General features: G+C 39.2%; 2 protein-coding genes across 5 annotated transcripts in view; one reads left to right on the top strand and one right to left on the bottom strand.

Moving 5' to 3' along the window:
• lrmda (leucine rich melanocyte differentiation associated) overlaps positions 1-26,951 on the top strand; it is a 268,869-nt gene that overhangs the window by 39,069 nt on the left and 202,849 nt on the right. For 2 of the 4 annotated variants that reach the window (XM_044372610.1, XM_044372613.1), the window contains exon 2: positions 17,151-17,251. In XM_044372610.1, coding sequence (XP_044228545.1) covers positions 17,151-17,251 — 101 coding nt within the window. Of the gene's footprint in view, positions 1-12,752; positions 12,838-16,100; positions 16,356-17,150; positions 17,252-26,951 lie in introns of those variants that run through there. The other 2 variants (XM_044372611.1, XM_044372612.1) reach the window with 2 other exon arrangements.
• On the bottom strand, positions 6,255-9,278 carry znf503 (zinc finger protein 503). Its single transcript, XM_044372609.1, has 2 exons — positions 8,538-9,278; positions 6,255-8,169 (listed from the first exon to the last, which is right to left on the bottom strand). Exons 1-2 carry the CDS (start codon positions 8,790-8,792, stop codon positions 6,739-6,741), a joined length of 1,686 nt encoding a protein of 561 aa, XP_044228544.1. The 5' UTR covers positions 8,793-9,278; the 3' UTR covers positions 6,255-6,738.

The raw sequence follows: 26,951 nt of genomic DNA, 5'->3' as shown, positions 1-26,951 counted from the left end.
TGAATGATATTGAGTGAAACACTGTAGCCACCCAGTAGCACATAGCTCACTTGATTAGAGAAGTTGAGTGTTTGTTTTACAGTCATCTTAGTTGGTTAAATGTAGTCATATCTTGTATCTAGATGGAGTAAAGCATAGGGAAACTCTCTGACTAGTAGTCTTGACCTCAGCTGTGTCAGAGAAGATGGTGTTAGCTAGCTAATATGCTAATTTCAGCTGGCAACCTTTCACACAGGAAAAACATTTTATGTAGCAATGGCATTTGTTTGTTACCATTTCATAATGATAATTTGCTGTGTTGTGTATTAGGTTTGACCCACAAAAATATGTTAAGTTCAGTTTCTTCATAATTTATTTAAATGCATAAAACAAAAGTATCATACATTGTCGGGACTTATTGGGTTCAGGTTGGGTAGCAAGACTCTCAAAATCTCTCAGTTACAAGTTTCTCTTCACATGTTTTCTTGGCTTACTTATTATTACGTCAGTTGAGTCAAATGAAAGATAAGGGCAGTGTGTGATTAAACAAACGGTTTTAATTTGCAGTTTGAACAGGCTGCTTTTGAAAACATAAATGGCCGCAACAGCTGGTGACCCTGCACTACTGATAAAAAAAAAAAAAAGTCCCAAGAGCCAAACTCAACAGTATGCACACCACTGCCAGGAATGTGATGAAGTTTTGTAAAGTAACTTTTGGCTGTATCCACTTTCCTTCAACTTCACTCATCTACGCCTACGTCAGTTTGTGAATGTCTTTGAAGATCCCTCACAGACTTTGTCTTAGCTTGCTGCATCCAGCCATTACTTTCACTTGTAGGTGGATGTAGGTGGATCAAGCGACGACAGCACCTTTGGAGCAAGATTTTCACTAGAGGAAAAGTCAAAAAGCCAAATAGTCACACCCTTCCTCAAAGTACAACATATCCTGTGGCTATACAGGACTGTTATTCACTACGGGTGGTGCAAATCGTATCTCACCCTAATCTATGATGTATATCTCAAATGTACAAACCTGTTTTTTGTTTTTTTTTCTCAAGCTAGCTAGTATGGGAGTTTTTTAACTAGTACAGTGTAAGTACACAAAGCTTTTGACATTTTAGTAAAACTACCCAGGATCTGTATTTTTTTATGTGTTTGGTTTCTGCTCAGGTGGTGAATTACTCCAAGTACCTGCCAACTTTAATAATTTTAATAAACTGCAATATAAAATCAGTTTCCATCAACAAATCCTGTCAACACGTGGAGTGGCAGTCTTCACACATCTTACTTGAACCCATCTCAGTGTTCAATTTATTTATTGTAAATGGTTCAGAATTTGTTCCATGTAACTCTTTCATATGTTAATAGTAATATGTTTTCATTTTATTTTATTAAGGTAATTATGAAATTGGCACATGTGCGAGTGAAATATTTATTTCAAAATAGATTTTATTCAGTTTTTTATTTTGTTTACTACATGATCTTAACATTTTTTGGACAATGAAATTAGATACAACATATTTTTACATCATTAGTGAACACTTAATTTAAAAAAAGAAAAGAGAGTTTATAAAAGATGGTGTCATTCTTGAGCATTCAGATTGTTATTTGTATAATTTTAGCAATCCCTTGGTAAGAAATACAGGCCATAAAAAGTGGCCTCTACTGTGCCTCTGACGAATCTAGTGATGCTGTAAAATACACATGTGCTTGCAAATGGTGCTAATAATCTTTAGGGTTGGTATACCCCAAAATACCAGTTTTAAAAGCCTATTGTTGTTAGGATGTACTACTTAATACAGTAACCCCAAAAGTAGGCCTAACCTTCAGACAGTCATCCAGTAACATAAACAGCTTTAACTTTGTTTGGCTTTAAATAATCAGTCACTTACAAATGATAAATGTTGTTTTTTTCCCAGCTGTACAAATTGGGGACAAGCCATGGAAGAGATATCACATGGAAGAGTATTGACCAATCACCACATTTTCATCCAATACAAGAGAAAACCTGGGTTTATGCAGTTAGTAAGCATGTGAGTCATGGTAAATTGGTGGCCCACACCCATGGAAATGACATCATGTGCTCATACTGTCATGTAAGGTTGGTGACACACCATCAGGATTTACTCATAGAAGGGAGAGAACAGCAGAAGACAGCAATTATGTGGTAGACTGAAACCTCAACCTGTCAAAAAAACTTGGAAAGCAAATGCCTTTATCTCAAATTGAGTTGGATGACTCTGTCTTTGATAGTCCACAGGGTTGCTACACAAGAAGACACATGCCATAAGATTCCTTGTATTGGATTCACACAGCTTCAAACAATTAGAATAACCTTGTGATTGTGTGCCGTAACGCCCTGAAGATACAGTGCTTAGGCATTGCTGATTTCAAATGAGGGCTAAAAGCCCTTTGGAGCCGAGCCCATCCCTGACATTTTCTCTGCTTTTTACATTTATCAGTGACAGACAACAACCTCATCAGCTCGAATACTAGTCCAACATACTCCATTAAGGTGCCTGGAATAAGGGTGCATTTCCATAAAATATTCTTTGTCAGAATCAGAAAATGGGCAAATTATCTGAACACTAAAACACCCCAGCGCACCGTAGATCCCAAAGCAGACAGAAATGACCCCAATTAGGCTGTCTAAGCACAAGAAAGTGTCTCACTGGTTAGAGATCTGAGTGGCACAGATAGATCAACACTGCCACTTCTCTCACATCACCTGGATGAGCACTTTACATTTGTAAATCAATGAGGAGGGTAACCACATGTAAAAGGGCTGGGAGGGATTCCTGTCTGCCTTGGCACAGATTTTGAGAACCAAATTACCACTATTACGCCTCTCAGTTGGGGACTGCATTCTTGGATCAATCTGTCAGAAAAGGGTGCTTTAGTGTTGATGGATATGACACGTGACCAACATCAATGTTGATTTTTTTTTTTAATCTCCTGGATAATAAGCAGATTTAGAGCGAATTTGCCCGAAGCAGTGGATCTGTTTACGACCACTGAGTCCCTGCTTTGTTTCATGCTGCTCACTTTATGGCTTCATTACTACAATCACAAAGCTGTGGACACCTCAACAGCCCATATCATCATAAATCACACACTGAGATAATGACAGTCGGGTGTTCTAGCTAAGATGACACCTTTTACTACAGTTGGAGTGCAAAGGCATAGCTAAGATATAGGTACATGAGCAGTAGTAGATACACATGAATGTCAGGATGATGGTAACAAAGACTATTGTCGTAGGAATCTTAAGTAAATATATATCAAAATGGATTTGAAAAACAGCAATCTGTACTTGTAAAACATAACTGCAAGTAAGAAATATCAAGTGCCCATAAAGTAAACACTGGAAACAAAGCTGATATTGATAGGTCTCTTTTTTCCCCATCGCTGAGAGCTTTTATATTGTAATTGCAGCCTGATAAAACAACCGCACATACATAAAAGATAATAATTGCTCTTTGACTTATGTCTGGCATGGGGTTGAACATTATAGCAGCTTCCCCTTATTGACACAGCTGTTACACAAACTATAGACTTGCCGCTGCAGACGACGGCATGTCTTTATATTATGCCACACACCCACTAATGACAGCTTTAGTGGTGGTAATTCAGTAGGGTTGAATATGGGGTTAGGTGTGTGAGTCATGTCCTGGGCTCCCCCCCTGTTGCCAGATGTCCTGCCAGGTTTCCTGCAGTGTCTCTCTCAGAGGGTGCAAGTATGTCCCAAGAATCTAAAATGGCTGCTCTCGGTCTTGGACAGAAACTTGAAGAAGCTATATTTTAAAGAATTGTGGGGAGTTTTTGTTAAACACCATTTATGCTTTTAAAATAGTTCGGTGATCGTGTTTTGTCCTGTTGGATTGCAGCTCAGACGGCTAACATTGATGCACATTGTTTGACACCATCCATTCAGTAAAATAAGCAGGGGCAATGAGTCCCAGTGCAGGGCATTTCTTCTTTAGAAAGACTATCAATTACAGCCTCTTTAAACTGTCTCTTAAGTGTGAACTCCCTTAACCCTCAAAGTTTCACAGTAAAGTTTTTACTTCTGTGTCACGTACAATGTTTACTATTTCAGACCGGACCAATATTAATATAGAGAGGCTCTGATCCCATGTTAAAGCTCTTGACCAAACATTGTTAATGTTTACTGGGCCAGATTAGTGTCTAGACCTCAGCTCATTGACCTGCGTCCCTGTCAACACCCTCATAATTTGGTTATTAGGATCAATGCTAATTCCATTAAATCATATCAATGAGGGTTTGTAAGTAACAATCACTAAAATCCACCTACTTTCACTGTTTTCAATAATATTTGAATCACTGAACCTTTAAATTTATGTGGTTTATTCTACATTCTTCTTCTGCTGGGCTCCTTGCACACCCAAGCACTTTACAGCCTTGATGGACAAAGTGAATATACACTTTAATACTCTTGCATGCTCTAATCCCCCATGTTTTCTCTCTTCTGTGTCAAATCTCCACAGTGTGAGAGGGAGGGTTGGGTAGGTGGGAGGGTTGGTAATTCATGCACACATGTGCCTGCCTGTTCCTCCAGTGACAGGGCCAGGGGGAGGGGCACATGATAAATTGCCTTCCACCGGGGACCTCCGAGCACAGCAACCATGATGTGGGTAAAAATGGAAATTGCTCCCTTTCACCGTCATTACATCAGTTTAGGACGCGTGTGGGCTTTACACACACTATGAGAAGAGTTTGTTTCGTCTGACTAACCGCTGGGCGATAAAACGCAAAGCCGAGGAGGTATTCTGGATAAATAATAATAACAGTTATGCAGCTGAATCAACATTGTGTCCAAAAGAACTGAAAGTTAATGTTGTTTGGAGTTGATGATAGCAACAATATATACATGCAAAATATATAGGCCCTTTATGGCTTTAATGTTGATTTAAAGTCATGCGCTATGTTGTGGCTGCGTGAACTCAATTAACTAACCGATTTTAATTTACAAACTTTTTCTATATATTAAAAGAGAGTAATGAAGCTCAAATAAGCAGGTGATTTTGCTGATGTCATTAACAGAATCGCCTGCATCCGTATACCTCCATTGCCGTGTAAACGTGCGCAAAAAGACAGAAAATATTTACATAATAGAATTTTTTTTAAATTGTTCATATGGGACGTTATTTGCAATTTATAAAATATGATTAGGATTTTCAATGTGCAAACCCTCTGTAGGCAAAACCACGAGTTGAGAGCGTTTGTACCTGCACGAAAATCCCACAACTTTGCAGAAATCAGATCCTTTTTAATAACAAATTTAGTGCTGTGTACATTAGATTTACAGATGGATGAGATTATCAAATGCAAATTATTAGCATTCAGGTAATGAACCCCAAATCAAAAACAGCCCATTCTGATTTCATATATAAACCGGTTAATGGCCTCCAAGTCGAAATTTTCGCCTTGGTGGAGCATCAGGTCGAGGCTGCAGCTCACAGCTTTATCATAAATAAAAAAAGACACACTAGTCGGAGACGCTTGTAAAAATGTCCAGTGCATTAAACCTGAAATCCAGCAATTTTTTAAAAACCAATGTCCGACTCTCTCTTAAGGTTGTAAAATTGATTTTTTTTTTTTTTTTTTTTTTTTTTGAGATTTTAATTTAGCAATTTAAAGCACACATTCGTGCTCAAGATTTTTAAAACCACAGAAAAATCAGATGTCCTTGTCCAGCTTTTTTTTGTTAATGTTTTTCACTGATTTTACTTTTTATGCAGCTAAAGTGGCAAATACTACAACACCTTGTCAAACAACTTATTGACAAAATCACCCACCGGCAAACTAAATTGTCTTGTTCAAATTCACTTTATAAAGCCCGTTTAACTCTACACACACACACACACACACACACACACACACACACACACACACACACCATCACCACCACCAACATCCACTCTCATTCAAGTTGCATTTAATTTAAACTTTAGAACACGTGTGCTCTGATTAAAGTAAATGTTTAAAGCTTCTCAATTATTTGGCATATAAACTAATATAATGGAAAGAAAGGAAGAAAGAAAGAGAAAGAAAGAAAGAAAGATTGTTGTAAAAAGTATGACAGCCTGTAAAATCTATAGGCCTGTGTCGCGGAAATGATCAAATGAGGTTTTCTTAACACCAGTAATATAACAGGCCAATTTTTAAAAATGTCACTGGCAAAAAAAAAAAAATGTAACTATTATTTTTAAAGTGAACAATGTTAATACTCCAGAAAATGAGGCACACGGAGATATGGAACAGAATTGTTTCTTATTTTTTCCAGAATACATACAAAAAAATACCAATTCTCTTTCCAAGGTAGCCTATACACCTGAAAAATAACGGCAATTTAAAATGTGGACAATTTCTGAAATTTAAGAAACAAACATGCATGTAAATTATTTTTTTCTTCTCCATGAGACATTAAATAAGAACAAATACAATCATAGCAATTTCAAATTAACATCGAAATGAAGACCCCTACTTTAATTAGTACTCTAACGTGTGTGTGTGTTTTTCACTTTACCTATAGAGTTCAGTTTCAACATAATGCACTTTTTGAGTTGCTCAAATATTTTCCATTTGCAGCTATTATCGCCTGCTTTTAAGCCGACATATAAATAAATACAGTTGAAGTCCACGGATCCCGCCCATAAGTTTAGCGCTGTTAATATAAAAGTCTTTATATTTGCATTCTTAGTACTATAAACTTTTCAAAGTCTTTTTTTTTTCTCCTCACTGGTATCCAAGCGCTGATGCTGTGGTGAGTCTCTGGCCATACAGTGCATAAGGGGAGTAGTAAGGGCCGGTGGCTGCAGGGACGGGAACAGGGGCTCCAGGGGTTGGCAGGGGACTTTTGGAGTAGGGATGGTAGCGGCTGCTGAGTCCTAACGCGTGATGCGGGCTCCTCAGAGCCAAAGTCCCAGGGCTCCCGGGGGCTCCTGACGGTGGCATGTGCATATGGCAGGCCATGGCCGCTGCTGCAGCGCTGGCCAGTGATGAAGACCCGGGATAACCAGATATCAACTTCTCAGCCCCAGTAAAAGCAGTGTGTGTCCTCAGGTGATTCAGGAGCTCTTCCGAGGTGGAGAAACGCTTGTCACACGGTCCATTTGCCGACACCCAATTACAAACATGGGGGAGAGGGTCGTTGGGGAGCATAAAACCGTATGGATACAGGGGGTGTCCGCTAAATGATGGTGCCGAGGAATGAACGCCATGCATGGGGTGTGTCGGGTACATTAGTGGGTAGCTGGACTTGAGGGCGTTAGCGGCCGCTGCAGCTGCAGAGTCGTGCGTGCAGGAGGCACTGGCTGCGCCCGTTAAGTGACTGGCACAATGGTAACTGAGGCAGTAAGGGTCTCTGCACAGGCTGGCTGACATGATGGTCGGCGGAGAAGCCCCAGCCAAGGGGCTGGATCCAGCCTTACTGCAGCCCAGTGAACTAGCCAGCTGTGCGTTAACCAAGCTCCCTCCGTGGGGCAGGAAGTGTTGAGGGTAACCAGCATAGGCCCCAGCTAAACTGCCTGGGTAGGTCATACCAGCGGGAGGCAAAGGGAAAACTGTCTGTCCCGGTTTGTATGGAGAAACCGGCGCCACAAGTCCTGACCCGAGAACGGATGCGGAGGATACAGAAGTTACAGATGAGGACTCCGAGGAGGAGGTGGTTTTAGTGCCATGCGTCGTCTCCTGGTGTTGGTTGACTTCCACGTTAATTCCACCACAACTCACGCTTATCCTGCTGTGGCTAGTGGTGCCAGACCCGTCCGTAGTGCCATTTTTATTACAATCAGACTCTTTCTTTTCATCCCTTTCCCCACATTTCCCCTCTGATGACATGGGGGAGGCTGAAGTGCTGGAGTTGGGGCTGCCTGTCCGCGGCGTGAACGGCTGGCAGGTGGCGCTCGGCACTCGGAAACCAGACTTCTCTCCGCCTGAGACGCCCGAAGACGAGTCCTTCTTATCTGAAGGTTTAGAATAAGGTTTGAAGCTGGATTTGTCATCCACACCGATGTCACTCATTTTCAAAGGACCAGATTTAGATTCCTTCTCACTAGATCCATTTTGTGTTACGGAGGATAATTTGGAGGAGGGTGGTGGGTCCGGTTTGCCGATCTGAGAGCAGGTCTGCGCCAGCAGAGCCAACGGACTTTTCTTGGCATCTAGCTGCAAAAAAAGATAAAATAGCTGTTGATAAATCCTGTCAAAACGCACATAGACTGCGTCCTTTTATGATTACAAAATGTACAGTCTGAGAAAAAGTGGTTCAGTAAGGATTTTCCCTGACATTTACAAACGGAAATTTCTATGTAATTACGCACGGCTCTTCCGCGAACACAATTACAGTCGTGTTGCTTAATAAAAACAAATCTGGAGGGTTTATACTTCACAGAACAGTTTTAAACACGGAACTCACAGTTAGGATATATTACGGGATAACAACAAAAGGCCTACCCCCAAAACGTTATCACACGAAACACCAATACCAAAAACACATAACGTTGTAATTGTGTTGACATTAATGTTCTCCTTACCTCAATAGGACTAACCGGGGTAGAAGGCAAAGGCTGCAGATACTCCGGGTGCAAAATGTGTCCCGACCGTGCGGTAAGCATTTTCAAAACCTTGATGGGAAGCCGGTTTGCTTGCCGTAGTGGATCCGACGGAGGTGCGGAGTGGAGAAAAGGCTTGTTGATGCTCGCTGAGCGGCTATTCCGAGAACTGCTGCTCTCCCAGGTTACACAAATATCACTATTTTTCAAGGCAGACGCCGAGGGCGATGTGATCATGTCCCAATTGTCAGGAAATTAAACGGCGATGCTTTCGTCAGATTCATTAAGAAAAATCAAAAAAGCATTGAGCCTCTCACGGGAAAAAAAAAAGAATCGTAAAATGGTTCAATAATAGGTAATCCTGATAGTAAAGGAACAAGGCGCGGCAGCTGGAAGGAGACCGTGCGAGGTTATCGCAGATCCGAAGCTGCGTCTTGCACCATGAGCGCTGCGCCTTGTGAGCGTCTGTGTGCAGGTCCTCGCTCTGTACTCCCGAAGTACGAACTGGTAGAAATGTTCACTTCAAAAGCAGCTGAATTAGTCCGAGATTAAAGCCTTTGCCGCCTTCCAATCAAATGGGACCCTGAGGTGATTGGAGGGTCAAGGGGATGTGACGTTCTCCTCTTTGTAAGCGCCTCTATTTTGACAGCTCGGGGGAGGAGATGGGCTTAAATAGTTTGGTTACTGTGAACGCTTACACTATTTTAGATGTGGGGTTCTATGCACGACAGGATACAGACTGGGCTAGTGTGTGTGTGAATCCCAGATGAACAATCTTTCCATTCTCTAATTTATAAAAGACAATTGACTCACTTAAACATTTTTATTACGTCTTCGACTTTTGTACACCCTGTTTATCCACATTATTTTCTGTATTATTACGTAAAGTAATGCATTTATCACTGACAAACATGCATTTTCAACTTGTTCTAGTAGGCTATTAAACTAATGTAAGCTATGATTCATATAATAGACCTTTTTTACTATCTAATTACCATTAATATATCCACAAGAATACCAGTTGATTACGTTTATAGGTAGAAATCTGTGAATTATATCTCTGTCGTAATCTTATAGTGTTTTACTTGCTATTCTCCAACTATCTCTAACCCGAGAGACTCACAACATGCGCTCACATCACCACGGGGACTTTTTCTCCACTGGCAAACATAAAACCAACCACTTCAGCTTGAAATCCCTAAACAGACAAGCGTTGACAGGAATAGACCAATGTAGTGATGGAGGGATGTGAATGTCACATGTTTTCAGTAGGCTATAATATACACCGCCCTTCTATTTCTATCTCCACCCCTCCGTCAAGTGTCAATTCTGCTCCACCGCAATCAATCAGTTATTTGTCAGACGCTGTCAATCCACCGCTTGATTTATGTCAGCTATTGTGGCTGATTACATGCCAGTGTGACTGCGGGGAAAGAACAAATGGGGAGAGGGGCATTCTGCAAGAGACACCTACTTTTTAGAATAAATAAATCATCCTAGAGTTAAGACTGAATTTGGAGATGCATCGACAATAATAGCCGACGTCCCCAGTCCAGACAATGTGGAGGATATGAAGCCAAAAGCTTTGGAATAAACTACATATCAATTCTGTCTGTTATTAAACTAAGTTTGTAACTTTTTTTGGAGTTCTTCATCAAACATCCCGGAGGTGGCACACATGATTAAATTTGAATAACTTGCAGACAGTCCGCATCACATGTTGTATGGAGTATTTGTTGGTGCTTTAAGGTGCTATAATCGGCCGATTATGGTGTTAACAAGAAGCCTTGTGTAAAACACAGTTTCCACGAAAATGGCATTTCATGTTAAGAACTGAGAGGAGGGGAAAAAATCCAAAATAAAAAAAATGATAACATCCCCTGATTTAGGCTAAAAGATATTTTTAAAATTGACAAATTAGTGATTTATATTTACAGTATCTGCAATATTTAACATATCCTTCCGAAATAAGTTAGTTCAAACAATCTGCAAGAGCAAACATTCATTCAAAAATTATAATGTGTAATAACCCGGTCTCTCAAAACAGAGCCATGTCCATTTTGGCCAAACGCATCTGCTATTGTGTTGTTGAAACCTGTCATCTGCCTCGGGCGCACTGTCATCTGCAACAAGAATAACAAAGACGGGCAACAGAAAAGAAATCCAGACATTTTATATTGATGTCAGCTCGATTTTATTTACATACAATGAAAATGATTTATTTTCTTTAAGAGGTAGAAAGGCGGACTGAGTAGAAAGAAAAGAAGAGAAATGGGTCTGTCAGGCCGCTGAGAAAAGAAGTTTAAAATGCCTTGAACTATTCACCGCTGAGATGGCTAATCAGTATTGAGGCTCCGGGGCAATCGGGCAGCTTTTCAATGCGGTTTTCCTTTCATCTCAATCTGGATGGAGGCGCTCAATTAAAAGCCTATCAGTTTGTAAGTAAATCAACGCCTATCAAAGTTGTCACATCAAACAAAACGATTATTATTGCAACCCGCCTCTGCCATTAATCTCTTTCTGTGGTAATCTGCTTGACAGGTCAATTTGGAGAGCAAGAAAACCTGGAGTGGACAGTCAAGAGGGCAAAATATGTTTTTTTTAATATAGGAATAAACTATAGCATGTGTAAAGAAAAAAAAACACAATGTATATGAGTTCATAAACTGCCTTAAATGCAATGAAGGCTGTAGTGAATAAATTAAAATAAACATTTTAGTCGCATTGTTAAAAAGTAGAATCTACCTCAATAATTTCCACATAAAAGGCCTACACTGTTCTGCATGACTGACTACAGCTTTGTAAACCGAATAAATAAAAATCAGCAACAACTGTCTTTGCATAAGTCATGTTTTTTAGATCATGTGTAATATAAATAAACAGCAGTTCTACAATAGATCTTTTCAATTTCATGTGACTTTGTAAATGGGGGTGGAAGTGGGGGGGTGGGGGGGAGTCTAAATGAGCGGAGCTGAAATGTTCTCAGTGTTTTTGTCTGGCAGAAGAGAGAGAGGGGGGGGGACGTTTCACAATATGCAAAGATGCGTGATTGATAACAGGCTTGCTGTTTTCTGCAAGGGCTGTCAGTCCGTGACACAATGTGTGAGTTATTAGGGCAAAGAAGGGCAACCATAAATTTTCACTGTCAGGCGAAAACCCTCTTTATTGTCCGTGTGAGGAATGGGCTTCTGCACCAGACACCAAAATACTCGGCATTCCCCTTAAATGGGAACACATTTTTGCGACCATAATTCATGTTATTTAAATAGCCTAGAAAGTTTTAATATCCTCATATATTTCATAACGCTGACATATTTATGAATCACTCTCCACATGCAAATACAACTATTTACATCTCGTGAGGAAATGTGTTGGATTTGCAGGATTAGACTGTGAGCTTTTTTTTTTTTTTTTTGCAGGGCCGATTTCTTGCTATGAAATGAAGGAGAGAAAAAAAATTCAATCTCGTGATTGATTTATGCTGCCTACAAAAAATAGAAAATAATTTAACAACTCGCCTACTTGCAAATTTTTAAATTTCACCTACATTTATAATTTAAAAAAAAATCTTTTCTCACACTCTACTTGTTTTTGGGCAATTCATATTTGTACCGTAAAGTAATTAATTTTTATCTCAGTCCGTTTCCACTTAAGTAGCTAATTACTTTGAGACGATATTACATTTCATATAACTCAGGCTATATGAAAGTAGCAGCAAGTAACAGATGGTAAAGGAAGATAGAACCTACACAGGAGAGTACAAAACCATTCAAATGCATGCACGAAGTAGAAAATATTTTTCTAAAACTCCGAGGAGGAAGAGCCGGTTTACAGGAAAGTCCGTGACACCACATTACCTGGAATCATTGCCTACTAAGCTCCGGTGTAAAACATCTGAGAGGTGAAAGAATGTTTTTTTTAAAAAAAATGACACTGTGACAACGTTCAGACGTAGTCCTTCTGCCTAAAATAAACTTATTACTCAAACACAACAGCTTATTAAATTCTGTCGTATGTTGAACACCGAGAAAAGCAGCAGAGTGGAGACTGAAGCCACGCAGACTCTCTCTCTCTCTCTCTCTCCCTCACTCTCTCTCTCTTTCTCCGGGCGGGCGCGCGGGCAGCGGGGAGAAAGTGAGCTTTTTCCGTGTATGGGAGGTCCCACGTGACGTCACAACACACACAACGAAGCAGAGGAAGCAGCACAGTGTTCCCAAACTTACTGTACTTACCTATGTCTCTCAACCGAGGTGCCACTGTGCCAAACCCCCAAAACATGCAGGTTTGTCCCACACTTTATCAAAGCCATACAGTGACTCTTTTCACTCATTAGCTGCTTCAGCTAGCAGCGAGGTAAGCTGTTAAGTGTTTGGCTGCCAAAGAAGCCTGTATCACTCAATGACACAGAGAACAATGAATAGTTTGGTGACTAATGTCTGAGCATTTGATTGATAGGATTATTGTCACAAATTAGACTTGACACACATCCATTAATGTATGTCATAATTTAATGTCTGTGACAGGATAGCATAATCATCTGTTGTAGGCAATCCTGCACAATGATACAATATCTTTCATCATGAAAGGGAAATGAAATTTAACAGGAGGTGTGTTACAAGTATTAAACATCCATGAATATAGCAGGCAAGCACAATTTAAGAAACAGAGACGTGTTGAGACCATCCACAGTTTAAAACTATTAGCTTACAATACAAAGTGCTTTTACTGCTTATCTGATTGGCAAATCGAAAAGTATGATGTATGCATGTGTGTTGTATTCTTACTATGTTAGTTTTGTGTAAGCCTAAATTTGAAGTGCTTGTAAACACTGAAGAAAAAAACCTTTTGGCGTTTAAATTTATTCTTGACCACAGAAATAGTATTTGGAGTACTGCTACTAGTAGTCCAACTAAATGTTTAAATATTTAAATATGTACAAGCACAAGCTCATTACAGTGTTTGAGGTCATCACACACACTGTTGTACAAGTAGCATATTTTACAAGCCAGCAAAACCACAAGCGGAAGTGTGTTTGGGTTCAGGGTTGATTCATTGTGAAAAACACATATTATTAATAATATCAAGAGGTCAGCTGGCATCAACAGTACTAAAGTATACAAAGTTTACCTGCAGTATTTGAAAGGTATCCATCACCCTATGGACTTTAGATTACTGAAGCTTAAACCTACCAGTCCTACCTGTGCATTGCTCTCTATGCTGGATTACTATCTGGCTCAGGTATGTTAATCACACTATAAACTAATTAAGGTTTAACTTTGATACAGCGCCCCGCTACAAGACTGGACCACATCATACGCAGGAGCCAGTGAACTCAATTTGTGCAAATTCCCTATCAACTTTACAATTAATCAAACTGCCAAAAAACAACTGACACATAGCCTATGGCCTAGTGAATCTGGGGCATTTGGGGCCACGGGGCAGTTGCATGCTTTGCCCAGTCAATAAACCAGCCTTGAGCGTAAATCTCAGCTATGTAGTAGTTGAAAGTAATTCATTACATTTGTTCAAGTACTAAGTTAAGTACAGTTTTGAGGTAGGCTACTTGTATGTAATTTGAGAAAAAGCTGTAATGTGTTAATTGCTGCTCCATGAATTCATTGCAACTCTTAAGCAATTTAAGGGTTAGTTCACCCAAATTACAAAACACACAAACAAACAAAACCAACCAACATCAACAATAGCAAACAAACATATTTTCACCTGTCCATAGCAGTTGGCATACAGCTTTTGTTTTGTTTTCTTAGATTCTGAGATATCTGTTCATGAGATTTTTGCCTCCACCGTGCAATACAATGGAGGTGAATGGAATTTGGTCATGTTCACAGTACTGAAAGATTATATTAAACCAAAAAGCAAACAGCAACTTTTTTTTTTTCAGAGATAGCATTCTGGTTACTCTGAATACTAATTCAAAGAACATCAGCAGTTTTCATAGGGAATATTTGGCAGAAAGTAGTTCCAGTGAGGTGGTGGCAGAAATCACAGAGACAGATAAGCTATCTCAAAACCTGGGCAAACAATACCTCAAAGGTTAAACTTACACAAAACTTTTTTGGTCACCTTTGTCAGTTTTGCTGCTGAATTTTTTAGTTTCGCTGTTGAACATTTCAGATTCAGTTCAGAATTTTTCAGTTTCAGGACTGACACAAATCTCTCATGTGGGCGAGTGTTGAACGGCTACGTCCCCATTAGCCAATTACTTTTGGAGGGACAGGTCAGTGGTAGGTCATACTACTCGTTGCACTTCCAGACCATTGAAAGTGAAAAATTCTGAACTGAAACTGAAAAGTTCAACAGCAAAACTGAAAAATTAAGCAGCAGAACAGCATGTGAAAAAAATGACCACAGAAGAGAAATCCAGATCAGTGAAATAAAAGTGGAGAATATTGTAATCAAATGATTCACTCTTGTATAGTTTTATCGTAAGTTTTGCATTCAAGGTCGCTTTTTTGCTTTCAGTTTATTTTTGTTTTTTGTTTTTTTTTTTGGTTTGATTCTTGGGAGATTTTGTTCAATTATTATGACACAAATTTAACCCCATCCCATACTGCTTTTAGGGGAAAGAGAGAACATTTATCTTCTTGTAATTTCGGTGAACTGGACCTTTACACAGAGCTAACTTGTAGTGTTGGTGTTGTTTTATGGACACAGGGGGCAGTAATGAGCCCATTATGATTTATAGAATGAAGGGAATCTGGAAAACTAGCTATAGACCTCCTTTATTAGAAGTATTTTCGAAATATGTTTTGTGTTTACAAGACAAACTCCTTCCAAAATGAGGAGATGAATTGGTAAGCGTTCCTCGGGTAAACCTCCAATAACATAACATAATAACACATTCTTAAGATAATACAGGTCAAATTGAGTCATTGCATTCAGGATAATGAACTCTTGATTTACATTAAGAGGAATATAAGAAGAATAGGTTCTGCAACAAGTGATTGTTTTCATCATTGATTACTCTATTGATTATTTTCTCTATTAATCGATTACTTGTTTGGTCTATAAAATGTCAGAAAACGGTGAAACATGTCATCACTGTTTCCCAAAGCTCAAGTTGACGTCTTCAAGTGTTATGTTTTGTCCTGACCAACAGTCCACAACTCTAAGATATTCAGTTTACTATCATAGGGGACTAAAGAAACCAGAAAATATTCACATTTGAAAGATTTTTTACATGGTTTTCTCAAAAAAATGACTCTTAGCAATAAATCAATTTTCAAAATTGTTGGCGATGAATTTAACAGTTGACAACTAATCGATGAATCGACCAAACAAGTGTATTGCTGGTGCTCTTCAACAGGTGCTGATTATTATGACTCTGAAGCTTTTTTGTTATACAAAGAAAAAAATTCCCATGGAGCTTTCTTTAAAATGTTAAGGAGTTTTATGAACGCAGTTTTTAATGAAACAGTAGTTTTTCACTGTTGCAGGGAGAAATCGGATCCTGTCTTTCCATCAGCGGACAGTCAGGAGCACTGTCATCCAACACTGTGCCCGCGTGCTTCCGCACAACAGCAGGTCAGCTGATGGAAACGGCACGCGGAAACTGTAAAGTCAATTGCAAAGCGCCATTAGATCTCCAAAGTAGCCGGTCTACATCCACAGACATTAGTATTTAATGTTTTATACAGCGGTTTTCTGACGTGAGACGGACTTTGGATATAAACTTAGATAACGTTAGTTTATCAGAAAACACAGTCACCGCGCTGTCATCCCTCCACTCAAGAGAAAGTTATGGCACGCAACGAGTCGCTGGTCGCATTGAATGGGACTCAAGTAAGTTCATTTTGGAAATAGTTTCTGTCGGACTTTGCCCCCACACACCCCCCTGCATATTAAGGTGGTGCCTTTATCCCCTGACAGTTTTAACAGTAGAGTTCACCGGTGCTAGATATATACGGGTTTTGTTTATTTCTTCAACAACACCGGTGTCATGTGACACACTGTGGCTAACGTTGCATAATGTGACTTTCAGTTCTGCAGTTCCTCCTCCAACTTCACTCAAGTGAATTATACCATATCATAATTGTAGCTGCTCGTCTTAGGGAAGTGGGCTGTGTTGAAACTCTCTCTCCCTGATAATAGCTCGGTTAGCTTGGTGATCTAGGTATTTTGTAGTTTGTATAATGATGACTGGAAAGCGTGAATGGCAGAAAATGGGGAAAAAATGCATGCATGCAAACTTGTAGCATGACAGTCCAGGCTAACATTTCAGTTGCAAACTTCTCTTTAGGGTGTTAACAGTAAGACATTCTCACTGAACTGCTGCCTTATATATATCATTCCATTAATGAATTAATTCAAATGACTCCCAAAGAAATATGATTTTAAAAGTGGGTTATCCTGAATTGATATATAATTTTCACAGACTATTGTCCTCTTTTGATCTATTTAACTCTACATATTTTGATTTTAACTCCGTATCTCGACATCATTTTAAATGAGGGAAACTCCAATGATTTTCGAGGCTTAAATAAAGGTTTGATGAATATTGCCCATAATTATTCCCATGTCAGGGATGCTATTGTATTATTGCTACTTATCTCACAGTTAACTTTCCATTTCTTTAAGATTTCCTACATTGGACATGACTGCAAGTACATTCCAGACTTCCTTGGAGACACATATGGCCACTTTGCAAGAAGGCTGGATTTGAGCTTCAATGAGCTCAGGTAAGAAGATGAACAAGGCAAACGGTTAACAGACTACAAACATATAATCACCTGGATACTTTCTCTCTCTGTCTGTTACTGGGAGGCATGCATCTTATGATTAGGTGCAATTGAAAGTGCGCCCTTGGTCTATAGGTGGTCTGAGTGTCATCAGGACATCAAAGAGCTGAATGAGTGTAAGAGCTGAGCTGGTGCCATGCTGGGGCAGGATAAAAGGCGTGGTCGATAAATGTGACATGCTAATTCGAGGGCAAATAGAAGAAAAGATTCCTCTGTCAGGACATGAAGGAACACCTCATGGCAGCTGCTTCAGAGGGGGCTGCCATTTCAACAGCAGGACTAGCATAGTTGATCTGGCAAGTAAAAGAGAGGAGATGATGGTTAGAAGGTGCTTTTGTTTCTGAGACCTTTTCATGACTGTCAGGCCATGAAGCTGTCTCAATAGAGGCAATTTTTTTGTTGAAAATTGTTGTCTTGAGGCAGTTGTCTGTGCTGGAGATATGGAGTCCTCAATTATGCTGATTTACATTATGGCATATTTCAAAATCTGTCACTTATGCACAGTGTTGTAGCGTATGCACAGGATATGCCTGTGAGCAAGGCACTGTGATTGTGTGTAGCTGTTTGAATGTGAGACAGATGTTGCTGGGAAAAAGAAGCATTCATTCTCAGCAAACCTGCGACCTATGACCCACTGACCTAATATTTACTGTATTCATGTGTACACACAGTTTGGTTTAGTGTGCGGTTCACCTTTATGTAAATTATTGTGTAAAGTCCCAATCATTGTGATAATGGGTGATATGCAGACTATTACAAGTTACAAGGATTGTAGAGTTTGAGGGCTGCCTGTGGTTATCAGAACTTGAATACACAGATAAGTCTAATTGCATTTGTAGGTATAAATATGGAAAGAAACAAGTTGATCAAGTAAGAAGAACAATTGCAGTGGAATTTTAGGGCAATCGTTTTGAATTTTGGATACATTTAACTTTTTTACAATTAGGCTAATGTCCAACTGACCCAGTAGATTTGTTTTAAAGCTGTGTCCACAATCCACAACGAGGCCATTGAGTAAAATGTCATCATAACTAACCGACATGATGGCAAAATGCTTTGAAAAGACGGTGCATTATAAATTGTACTGTATTTACAACATTATGGTCTACATGAGACATGTGAACAGAGGACCACAATATTAGGTCAGTGGTCTTCTGATTGGATAATTTACCCAGTGTTTATGTATATTTAAGGAACTGTTGTGATGCTTATCTATAAACCTGACGAAGGTCATAAATAAATATAGTAAGTAAGTATAGTAGTAAGAGAGAGTATTTCACTTTCACTCAAGTTGTAAATCCTTCTAGGCTGATTGTCATCAGATTATAAGTGCTGGTATGCTACATGTACAGAATACCCAATGTACAATACAGTAGTTATCTTAAAGTTACCTCAGAGGAAGAGGAAGTGTTATGTCTTGCAAACAGCTTCATGCAAGCTGACTGAAACAACCCTTATGTGTGTTGGTTTGGAGATCAAGGCTGGCATTATGTTTCTCGCCCTTGAACCTGTCACATTAAGGACTTGATGTTTAGAATCAAATATTTATGAGTCAGATATTACTAATTCATTATTAATTTTCAGTTCAGCTAATCTCAGATGTCAGATATCATTACTAAACTTCAAAGGGTGGTATGGGCAGAGAAGCGGTGCAGAAGTAATGAAGTGATTCTCGAACCATTTGGGGCTCATATTAGTAGACTATTGATTGATGGTTTGCTAGTGGGAAAAGTGATCTGTTACATAGTGCTTCATCTTTTTTTCTTCTATAGACACTGTTTTTAAATGGTTGACATTACAAACCTATATGTTGGGTTAACATCAAACATGTCTGGAGTTGGTTTTATTGTTATTTTTTATTGTTTATGTGTTTTTCATACATCTCCGGCTGTCTTTTTAAACTTTCCTCTTCCTGTAAAGATGTGTTAAAAAGTAAAAATGTACACTATTGACCTGCCAGTGTGGTCATGCAAGCTGTAACATCACACACATACACACACACACACACACACACACACACACACACACACACACACACACACACACACACACAAACACAAACACACACATACACCCCAGACCTATATATCCACCATTCCCTTTTAATCTCCTTCTCTGTTGCGATTGGTGTTTGTAGCTGCTCACATGACAACACTGGGAGGTCATGGGTGGGTGGAGCTGTGAAATTCAATAAGCGGCTCAACATGTGATAATGTTAATGTTACATGCTAACCAAGGCAAAGCAAACCCCGTAATAGTTTTGATCCTCATAAGAATGCATCTAATGGGCAGAGAACTCTGACTCACAGCTTAATGGCAGAAAGCTGTTTCCTGTAAAAAAAAAAAAAAAAAAAAAAAAAAAAGTATTTCTACTCCTGAACAGTTTGTGCTGCTGTACGCGAGTTTGGTGATAAGGACAAAATCAAATACCACTATATTTTTGGATATAGGGTTAGGCTGCTAAGGTTAGGGTAAAAAAAAGTAACCATACTCATACTGCTAATTAATTTAAATGTGAAGCAGGTAGCAGTGCTTTATTTATTTTACTCATCTATTTAAATAAGTGAAGAAAATGTTTTTATTGAAATGAAGTGATGCATGACATTGAAATATCTACCAGTATCCAATACCCAATAATTCCTATTGTCATGTCTGCCAATACAGATATATAACTGATTTAATTTCATTGCAATACCACCATGTGTTTGTTGTAGTTTTCACCAGAGGAATTAATCTATCAGGGCTGACTTATGTTCGAAAAGAATGAGTTTGTATGACGTGTTGACCACGTTAGAAGGCAAAAGTGTTTATCATTGTTCATAACAGCCATTATAGAGTGAGGGGAAATGCAATAGTTGTTTAAATATGGGAATAACGTACATTTTTTGAAGGGCATTCATAGCGTTGTGCTCATTCATAGACATCAAAAGTGACAGAAATGGTTGCGTAAAGAATGAAGACAGAGAGCTTGAGAGACAAGTTCAAACCTTGGCTCCTTTTTCACCTCCACACACCTGGTCAAGCATGCCCAGCACCCCCAATTCTGACGTGGGAAAGGTATGAGGGGAAGGAGTAAAGGTTATACTTATTGTGGCATTACATTTTCCAGCATCTTGTTCCCTGGATTGCTTTTCCATTTGGTGGATGTGTGAAGCTTTCCTGTAAAGTGACTGTCATAGTGAGAACTAGAAAGCTACATTTTAGCTTCATCCATTTAAGAATTGACGAGAAAAATCCATGTTTAAACAGACATAACCTTTTATGGCAATACAGTAATTTGCAGAGCCCGGTGCTAGCAATATATGGCTTTTGTTTATTTCCTCAATAGCACCAGTTTCATGTGACACACTGTGGCTAATGTTCAGTTTTGCAGTTCCTCCTACAACTTCACTGGAAGGAATAATGCCTCCAAGTTGCAGCGGTATCATGTCATAGCTGCTCGTTTTAGGGAAGTGGGCTATGTTGAAACTCTCTCTCCCTAATTGTAGCTTGAATAGCTTGGTAATTTAGGTATTTTGTAGTTTGTATAATGATGACTGGAAAACGTTAATGGTAGAAAATGTGAAAAAATGCATGCATGTAGGTTTGTAGCATGACAGTCCAGGCTGACATTTGAACTGGCTTCAGTTGCAAACTTAAACATCTCCTCAGGGTGTTAATAGTAAGACATTCTCACTGAACTGCTGCATTGTGTATATATATCATTCAATAAATTAATTCATTCAAATGAGTCCCAAAGAAATATGATTTTAAAAGTGGGTTATCCTGAAATAATATATAGTTTTCACAGACTATTGTCCTCTTTTGATCTATTTAACTCTACATATTTTGTTTTTAACTCTGTATCTCAACATCATTGCAAATGAGGGAAACTCCAATGATTTTCGAGGCTTAAATAAAGGTTTGAATGAATGAATGAATACAGTAATTTCTATTTTCCCCTGATGGCATCTTTTTAAGCAATTATTGTCAGATACAGATGAGATGACCAATGTATCATGATTCCTATAATGCAGCCTTAAACAAAAAGAAAAATCTACATTTAAGTTCCATCACAGTATTACAGTGTCTATAATAAGAAGTCTTATGTCATAATATTATGTTGCTTTACATCTCTCAGCTCCAACATTCAAGAATCTATAAATTTTGTTACCCTTCAGGTCCTTTTACATCACTTGTCAGATAGTTAAGACATGTGCATTGACATCATGACCCCATTTCACTGTCATCTCCAGCAAACCAGGTGTAAACAGATACACATGTTAGTGAAACACAGTGGACTGCCTTCAGCATCATGCACTTCTCCCTGCCGCTTGACTGAAATCGAGAGGGAGACATTGCCAGAGTTTGTTGTGGCTAATATGCTTATTTCTGTCAGCACAATTGACAACACTCATCCAACGACCTGACAATGAGTCACAATGAGAAGCAAGGTACTGGCATCACCTTTAACTCAGTCCTGTGTGTTTGTTGTGTGTGTTATACATGTGTTTATTTTTATGTGTACACCTGTGCGTGTTTGCTTGCATGCAGTGTTCGTGCATCTGTCCCTGTGAGCATAACTGTGAGTGGCTGGGCAGGTAATGGCAGGATGAAATTATGGCAGCGGCCTGTCACACCTACACCTCTCCCTCTGTGTGCTGCAGTGTCAGCCTGTCTCATCAATGTGTTGAGAAGTGTGGCTCACAGTGAGATTTCTGTCTCACGACGGGCTTGGACAGTATTGCGTCGTCCACTTTGTTCCAGGTCAGGTGTGTACACAAGGCAGTGAGTGGGCATGTGCTGTCTTGACATGATTCCTCTCTGCGACTGGGGTGCACTTTAGGTGTCTGCATCTGTTACATGCCGTGTTATCACCCTGGACACATGAGGTTTGAGGAGGACACATGTCTATGAGTCACAGGATGAATCCTAACATTGTTAGAAAAGTGATACCTTTCTCCTGAGATCTGATATGGCATCTTGATGAACAAATCACGGCTGTGCAATGACAACGTTTGTGAAGCCTGCTCTATTTAACTTACATCTGTTTTAGCTAGTTAGATTTACCATGTCTGCGCATATAATGTAAAAATGCACGTAAAATATGTTAAAAACAACTGAAATCGCGGCTATAGTTGATAATAATTATGGTCGTTCCAATTGATTGCCGTTTTTACAAACCTCATCTGTTACAGAAATGCCATCTAAAACAGCATGGTGCTTAAAATGTTGAAATACCAGAGAAATAGTAACACTTGTTCAGTCTATTAAAATACAACAGCCCTGCAATAATTCCCACCATTGTCACTTTCAGTTTCTTTTATGACTGAGTCAGAAAGGTGTTGATTCAGCTCTATGGTCACTCTATGTGAAGGCTATTATTTATGGTAGCGTTGTATTGGATTGCATATACACTCAACGGCCACTTCATTAGGTACACCTGTGCAATCTAATGCAACCCAATGCAACAGCTCTGCCATGAATTCTACATTTACGAAGCGTATACATTTTCAGTTTTTGTTGACGTTGTCAGAAAGATACTTTATGTTTATTACTGAGGTTGTAGTGGGTGGTGGTCATGAACTTGAGTGCATTATATTGAATGATGTTCCAAATATTTTGTCCACTCCATCAACATACATGAGGAGGGAAAACATATTAAGAATGAAGGAGAAGCAATTGGGAAAGTGCTATGGAGCACAAGGTGATATGTTGCAAATGTTCTGATAGATTGATCCAAACATACTCTGGCTGTGTTATTTGTATAAGACATGGAGCTATGACTTGTATACACATACGTATACATGCCTAAAATGAGCAGCATGGATTAGAAATTAGTTTTGTACAGTCATGTGGTGTCAAATCCTGTAAGTGATTGAAAGGTTCATGTTTGTGTCATGGTTTCCCTTTACGGTTGATCTGTAACACCAGCGCTCTGGCTCTCTCCTCCATCATCAGTCTCTTCCTTGTGCTGTGGTTGTCCTGTATTCTGTCTACTGTCAGACCTGACAAATTTAACACATCTTATTAGTAAAATGTTATTAGCATCTTAATTAGCTCACACATCATCCTGCTATGTTATCTTTTCACCCAGTGCCACATTGGAGTGATTTCATTGTTTCAGTTACAGTTCAGAGAGATCCATTTAAATACCTTTTTTTTATTATTGCAGACATGGACAGGTTTGGTAAAGATGGCACAAAACTTAAGCACTATCTGACCACATAGACCTTTTTATTTAGCTGTGAACTAAACTGGGGTCATGTCCAGTACTACTCACTATATGACCTTAAGACCAATGAAACACTGACATTCCTCTTTGATATACTTATAAGAAATTTATGTAGCAAATCAACTCCTGACATTAGACTTTCAAGCTGAAATTCAGCCTGTCATTACAACAGAGGAGTCCATATTAGACTTTAACATTGCAGATGAACCTCAGCTACCTGTGTATGTGTGTGTATGTGTACAGTATGTGTGTGTGTCTGAGGGGGTACGTGCTCACCCAGGCTATGTTGGTGATGGCAGGCGTTTTGCATTTTAATGATAAATCAAGTATGCTAACTTGCGTTTTAAAACGAAAGTGCTCTAAATGTCACCAGGCTGTCAAAATGAGATGTAAGTAGTCTGATGAAAAGAGAACAAAGAAGACAAAGTAGGGAGGCCTGGTACACTGAGAAATGAAATAAAACCTTGTATGGCCTGTCAGCTGTGTCGTTTTATATTCATATCTAAAGAACATTATAGTATTACTCTGCCGCTCATGCCTCACTCATCTGTCTCTCTTAATTCGTCACAGGCAGCGCTCTGTCTTTCAAGTTGCTGTATGTCAACAGAGGAAGGGGCCTGCTAATTGACAAATGAGTGTCACAGACATCAAGTGCTCCTTTTCTATCCAAGCTAGGTAGACTCTGGTTGTTTGATGGTGGGAGGGGGAGGGGGGGGGGGTGGTCTGTTATTGGCAGAAGCCCAGTAAGAAGCATTAGACTGGTCCTAGAATGAGAAGTGACAACGGGAAGAGAGCCTGTCATTGTCTTGCCTAAGTGTTCAATCTGCAGGGATGCCGGTATGCAGATAAAGTGTCAGTTAGGAGGAGAGGATATGAAACATTGGCAGTATGAAGTCCTCAAATCACTTAACTGGGAGTGTAGAGTGTGTGTGTATCTGGTAATAGTGGTTGCGTACTCTGTTCTGCTGAGGAAATATATTCCATATCCGATCTATCAGGGCTGTTTAGGCCGATATTCTAGGATAACCTGATCTGTGTCTCATAAATTAAGAAGGGTGCAGCGCTCCTCCAGCCCTAAGAGATTTAAACCAGAGAGATGAGAGGGACATGGTCTCGCAGGAAATAACTTATTCATATCAGGGACATTGATATTTTGTATCATTCTATGGTACTGGATAAAAAAAAAAACCTTTTTAATTTTCGCCAGGGCGTTTCTTTTTAAATGATGTACTACTCCTGGGATAGTGGTGGGATGACATAGCGCTAAGGATGTTATGCTTAATGGATAGCTTGTCTTGCTCCCCCATCTCTCCAATTTGAGGTTATATCAGAATTTCCTTTTATGTGATTGCTGCAAACACTTTTCTCACTGTAGAGGACAGTTACAACAGTGCCAGCAGAGAGTTTGAGTCACCAAGTCAGGACAGTTTCGACAGTCATAATTTTAATGTATTTGGATAGATCTTTAAAAGTTTAATGATAGGCATCTGACAAAAACCCTCTTGCAGCATTAAGTGAATTAAGACAATAATCTTCTAGTGTAACTAAAAGCCAGCTAAAATCTGTTTTCTTTTTTCGGCAAGATGACTAACTTGTATATGATTGAAAGCTCTCCCGCAAATTGCAAGCAACCGCAATAATGTGGCTTTCATTATGTCTCGCATCCATAGATGGTTTGTTGTTTTGTATTTGTGTTTTCTGTCTGTCCAGCCAAATTAGCTTTAATTTAATTTCCCTGACAGGCAGATAATGTTTGACCTGCATCTTTTAATCCTCTCCAGTGGATCAAGACCAAATATTATTTGAATTCTACTGTTCAAATTGTTTGTATACAGCTCTTGTGGCTTTAAACCCTACCTGCATTTGGACTATGATCATGAAGACTGAGGTCATTTTGAACACATTTACTTCTAAATTATGTATATAAAGTATGCACATACTGAATAGACTGAATAAAATCTTTAGTCTGGAAGGAAAGAGGTCTTAAAGGGAAAGTCCACTCAGATAGAATTCACATACAGGATGTTATCTGCTTCACAGTTGAAAGTCCTACATTCATATCATTTAGTCCTTTATTAATTTAATGTTAATGCACCAGCTATAAAAAAGTTTCACCTGATTACATCATCAGTATCTTGACAGCTTTCGTTGAATTCAGTTTGATTATCACTCACACCATCAACAGTTGCCCCTTCACAAAGCCGAGTACATCAAACCACATCCGTCTATACCTTAGCAACAGTAAGGAGAAAGACAACAAAACAACAGAGTGGCGTAATTGCACAATTAAGATGTTCCACTTCTGTTGGATCTTGCAAAGCTGCTGTGGTTTCACACATAGATAAGTCATGTACGTGAAAATAGGTTCTTACCTCTTCTGCCAACCTTGTTTAAGGAAGTGATGAGTATTACCGTGGCAACAAACTATCCAGTGACACTGCGTAACAGTCTTTGGTTATGCCCACAACATTTTGCAGGGGTCAGATCAGTCAGTGACGAGTTATACATGAGTTCTCTCAAGAGACAGCTGTCGAAAGTGTCAAGCAGGAAAGTAAAAATAAACTCTGTAGATTCTTGTCTGTCTTTGAGATTTACTTCACTGGCCAAATTATATATTGTATTTTTCTAACCGGCGACAAATTCTAACATACTTTAGTCTGTCTCTCAATATTTTTCAACTGTACCTTGTCTGTGGCCATCAGTAGCAATTCCATTAGGTAAATCTTTTAAAGCACGTCACAAATGTATAGTTTAATTTTTAAACAAGGCTTAGTTATATCCTGAAACAGCTGGACACTGTAGTTTTAAGCAAATGTCACCAAAACAGGAGTAAAGAGTGCTTTTCTGGGAGACTATTTTCTATGTCAGGTTAATAGACATTAGGTTAATATTTACAGCAGCAGGATATAGTGTATGTGGGACCGACTCAAAAACATGTTAGTCAGTGCAACAGTGTGGCTCATTGATGTGTTTCTAATAGTTTTGGGACAATGATGGAGGTTTATGGCACAGCTGTATTAGGTTTTGGCTACACAGACAATACTTATTAGTAGGATTATTTCATTGTTGGTTTTGGTCTTTTCATAGACTTTGTTGACCATAAGAAAAATATGGAATATTATGCTGTAAGCCAGCTGAGTAGCCACTCTTCAGCACTCAGTTACTTTCCCCTCAGTTTAACACACTGTATATAGTATAAATCTTTATCTGTTTGTGGAAACACGACAAAAGCCCACTGATGGCAGAGAAACCATCTGTTAATCACTGTCAGGAGCTGCCATCAGCCTTCTACAGCATTCTACAACATCCTCTCTTCTTCAATCTGAGGCCATCTCGTGGTTTCGGATCCTGAATGGAAAGGAACATCTTTATGTTCCTTTTGTTCACATTATAAATACTGGGCAGTGATGCCATTCCTTTTATGAC

Source organism: Thunnus albacares, chromosome 14 (genome assembly GCF_914725855.1).
Source record: "Thunnus albacares chromosome 14, fThuAlb1.1, whole genome shotgun sequence".
Classification (NCBI taxonomy): Eukaryota; Metazoa; Chordata; class Actinopteri; order Scombriformes; family Scombridae; genus Thunnus; species Thunnus albacares.
The sequence above is the reverse complement of the archived record's forward strand: the minus strand, read 5'-3'. Positions and strand labels throughout refer to the sequence as shown.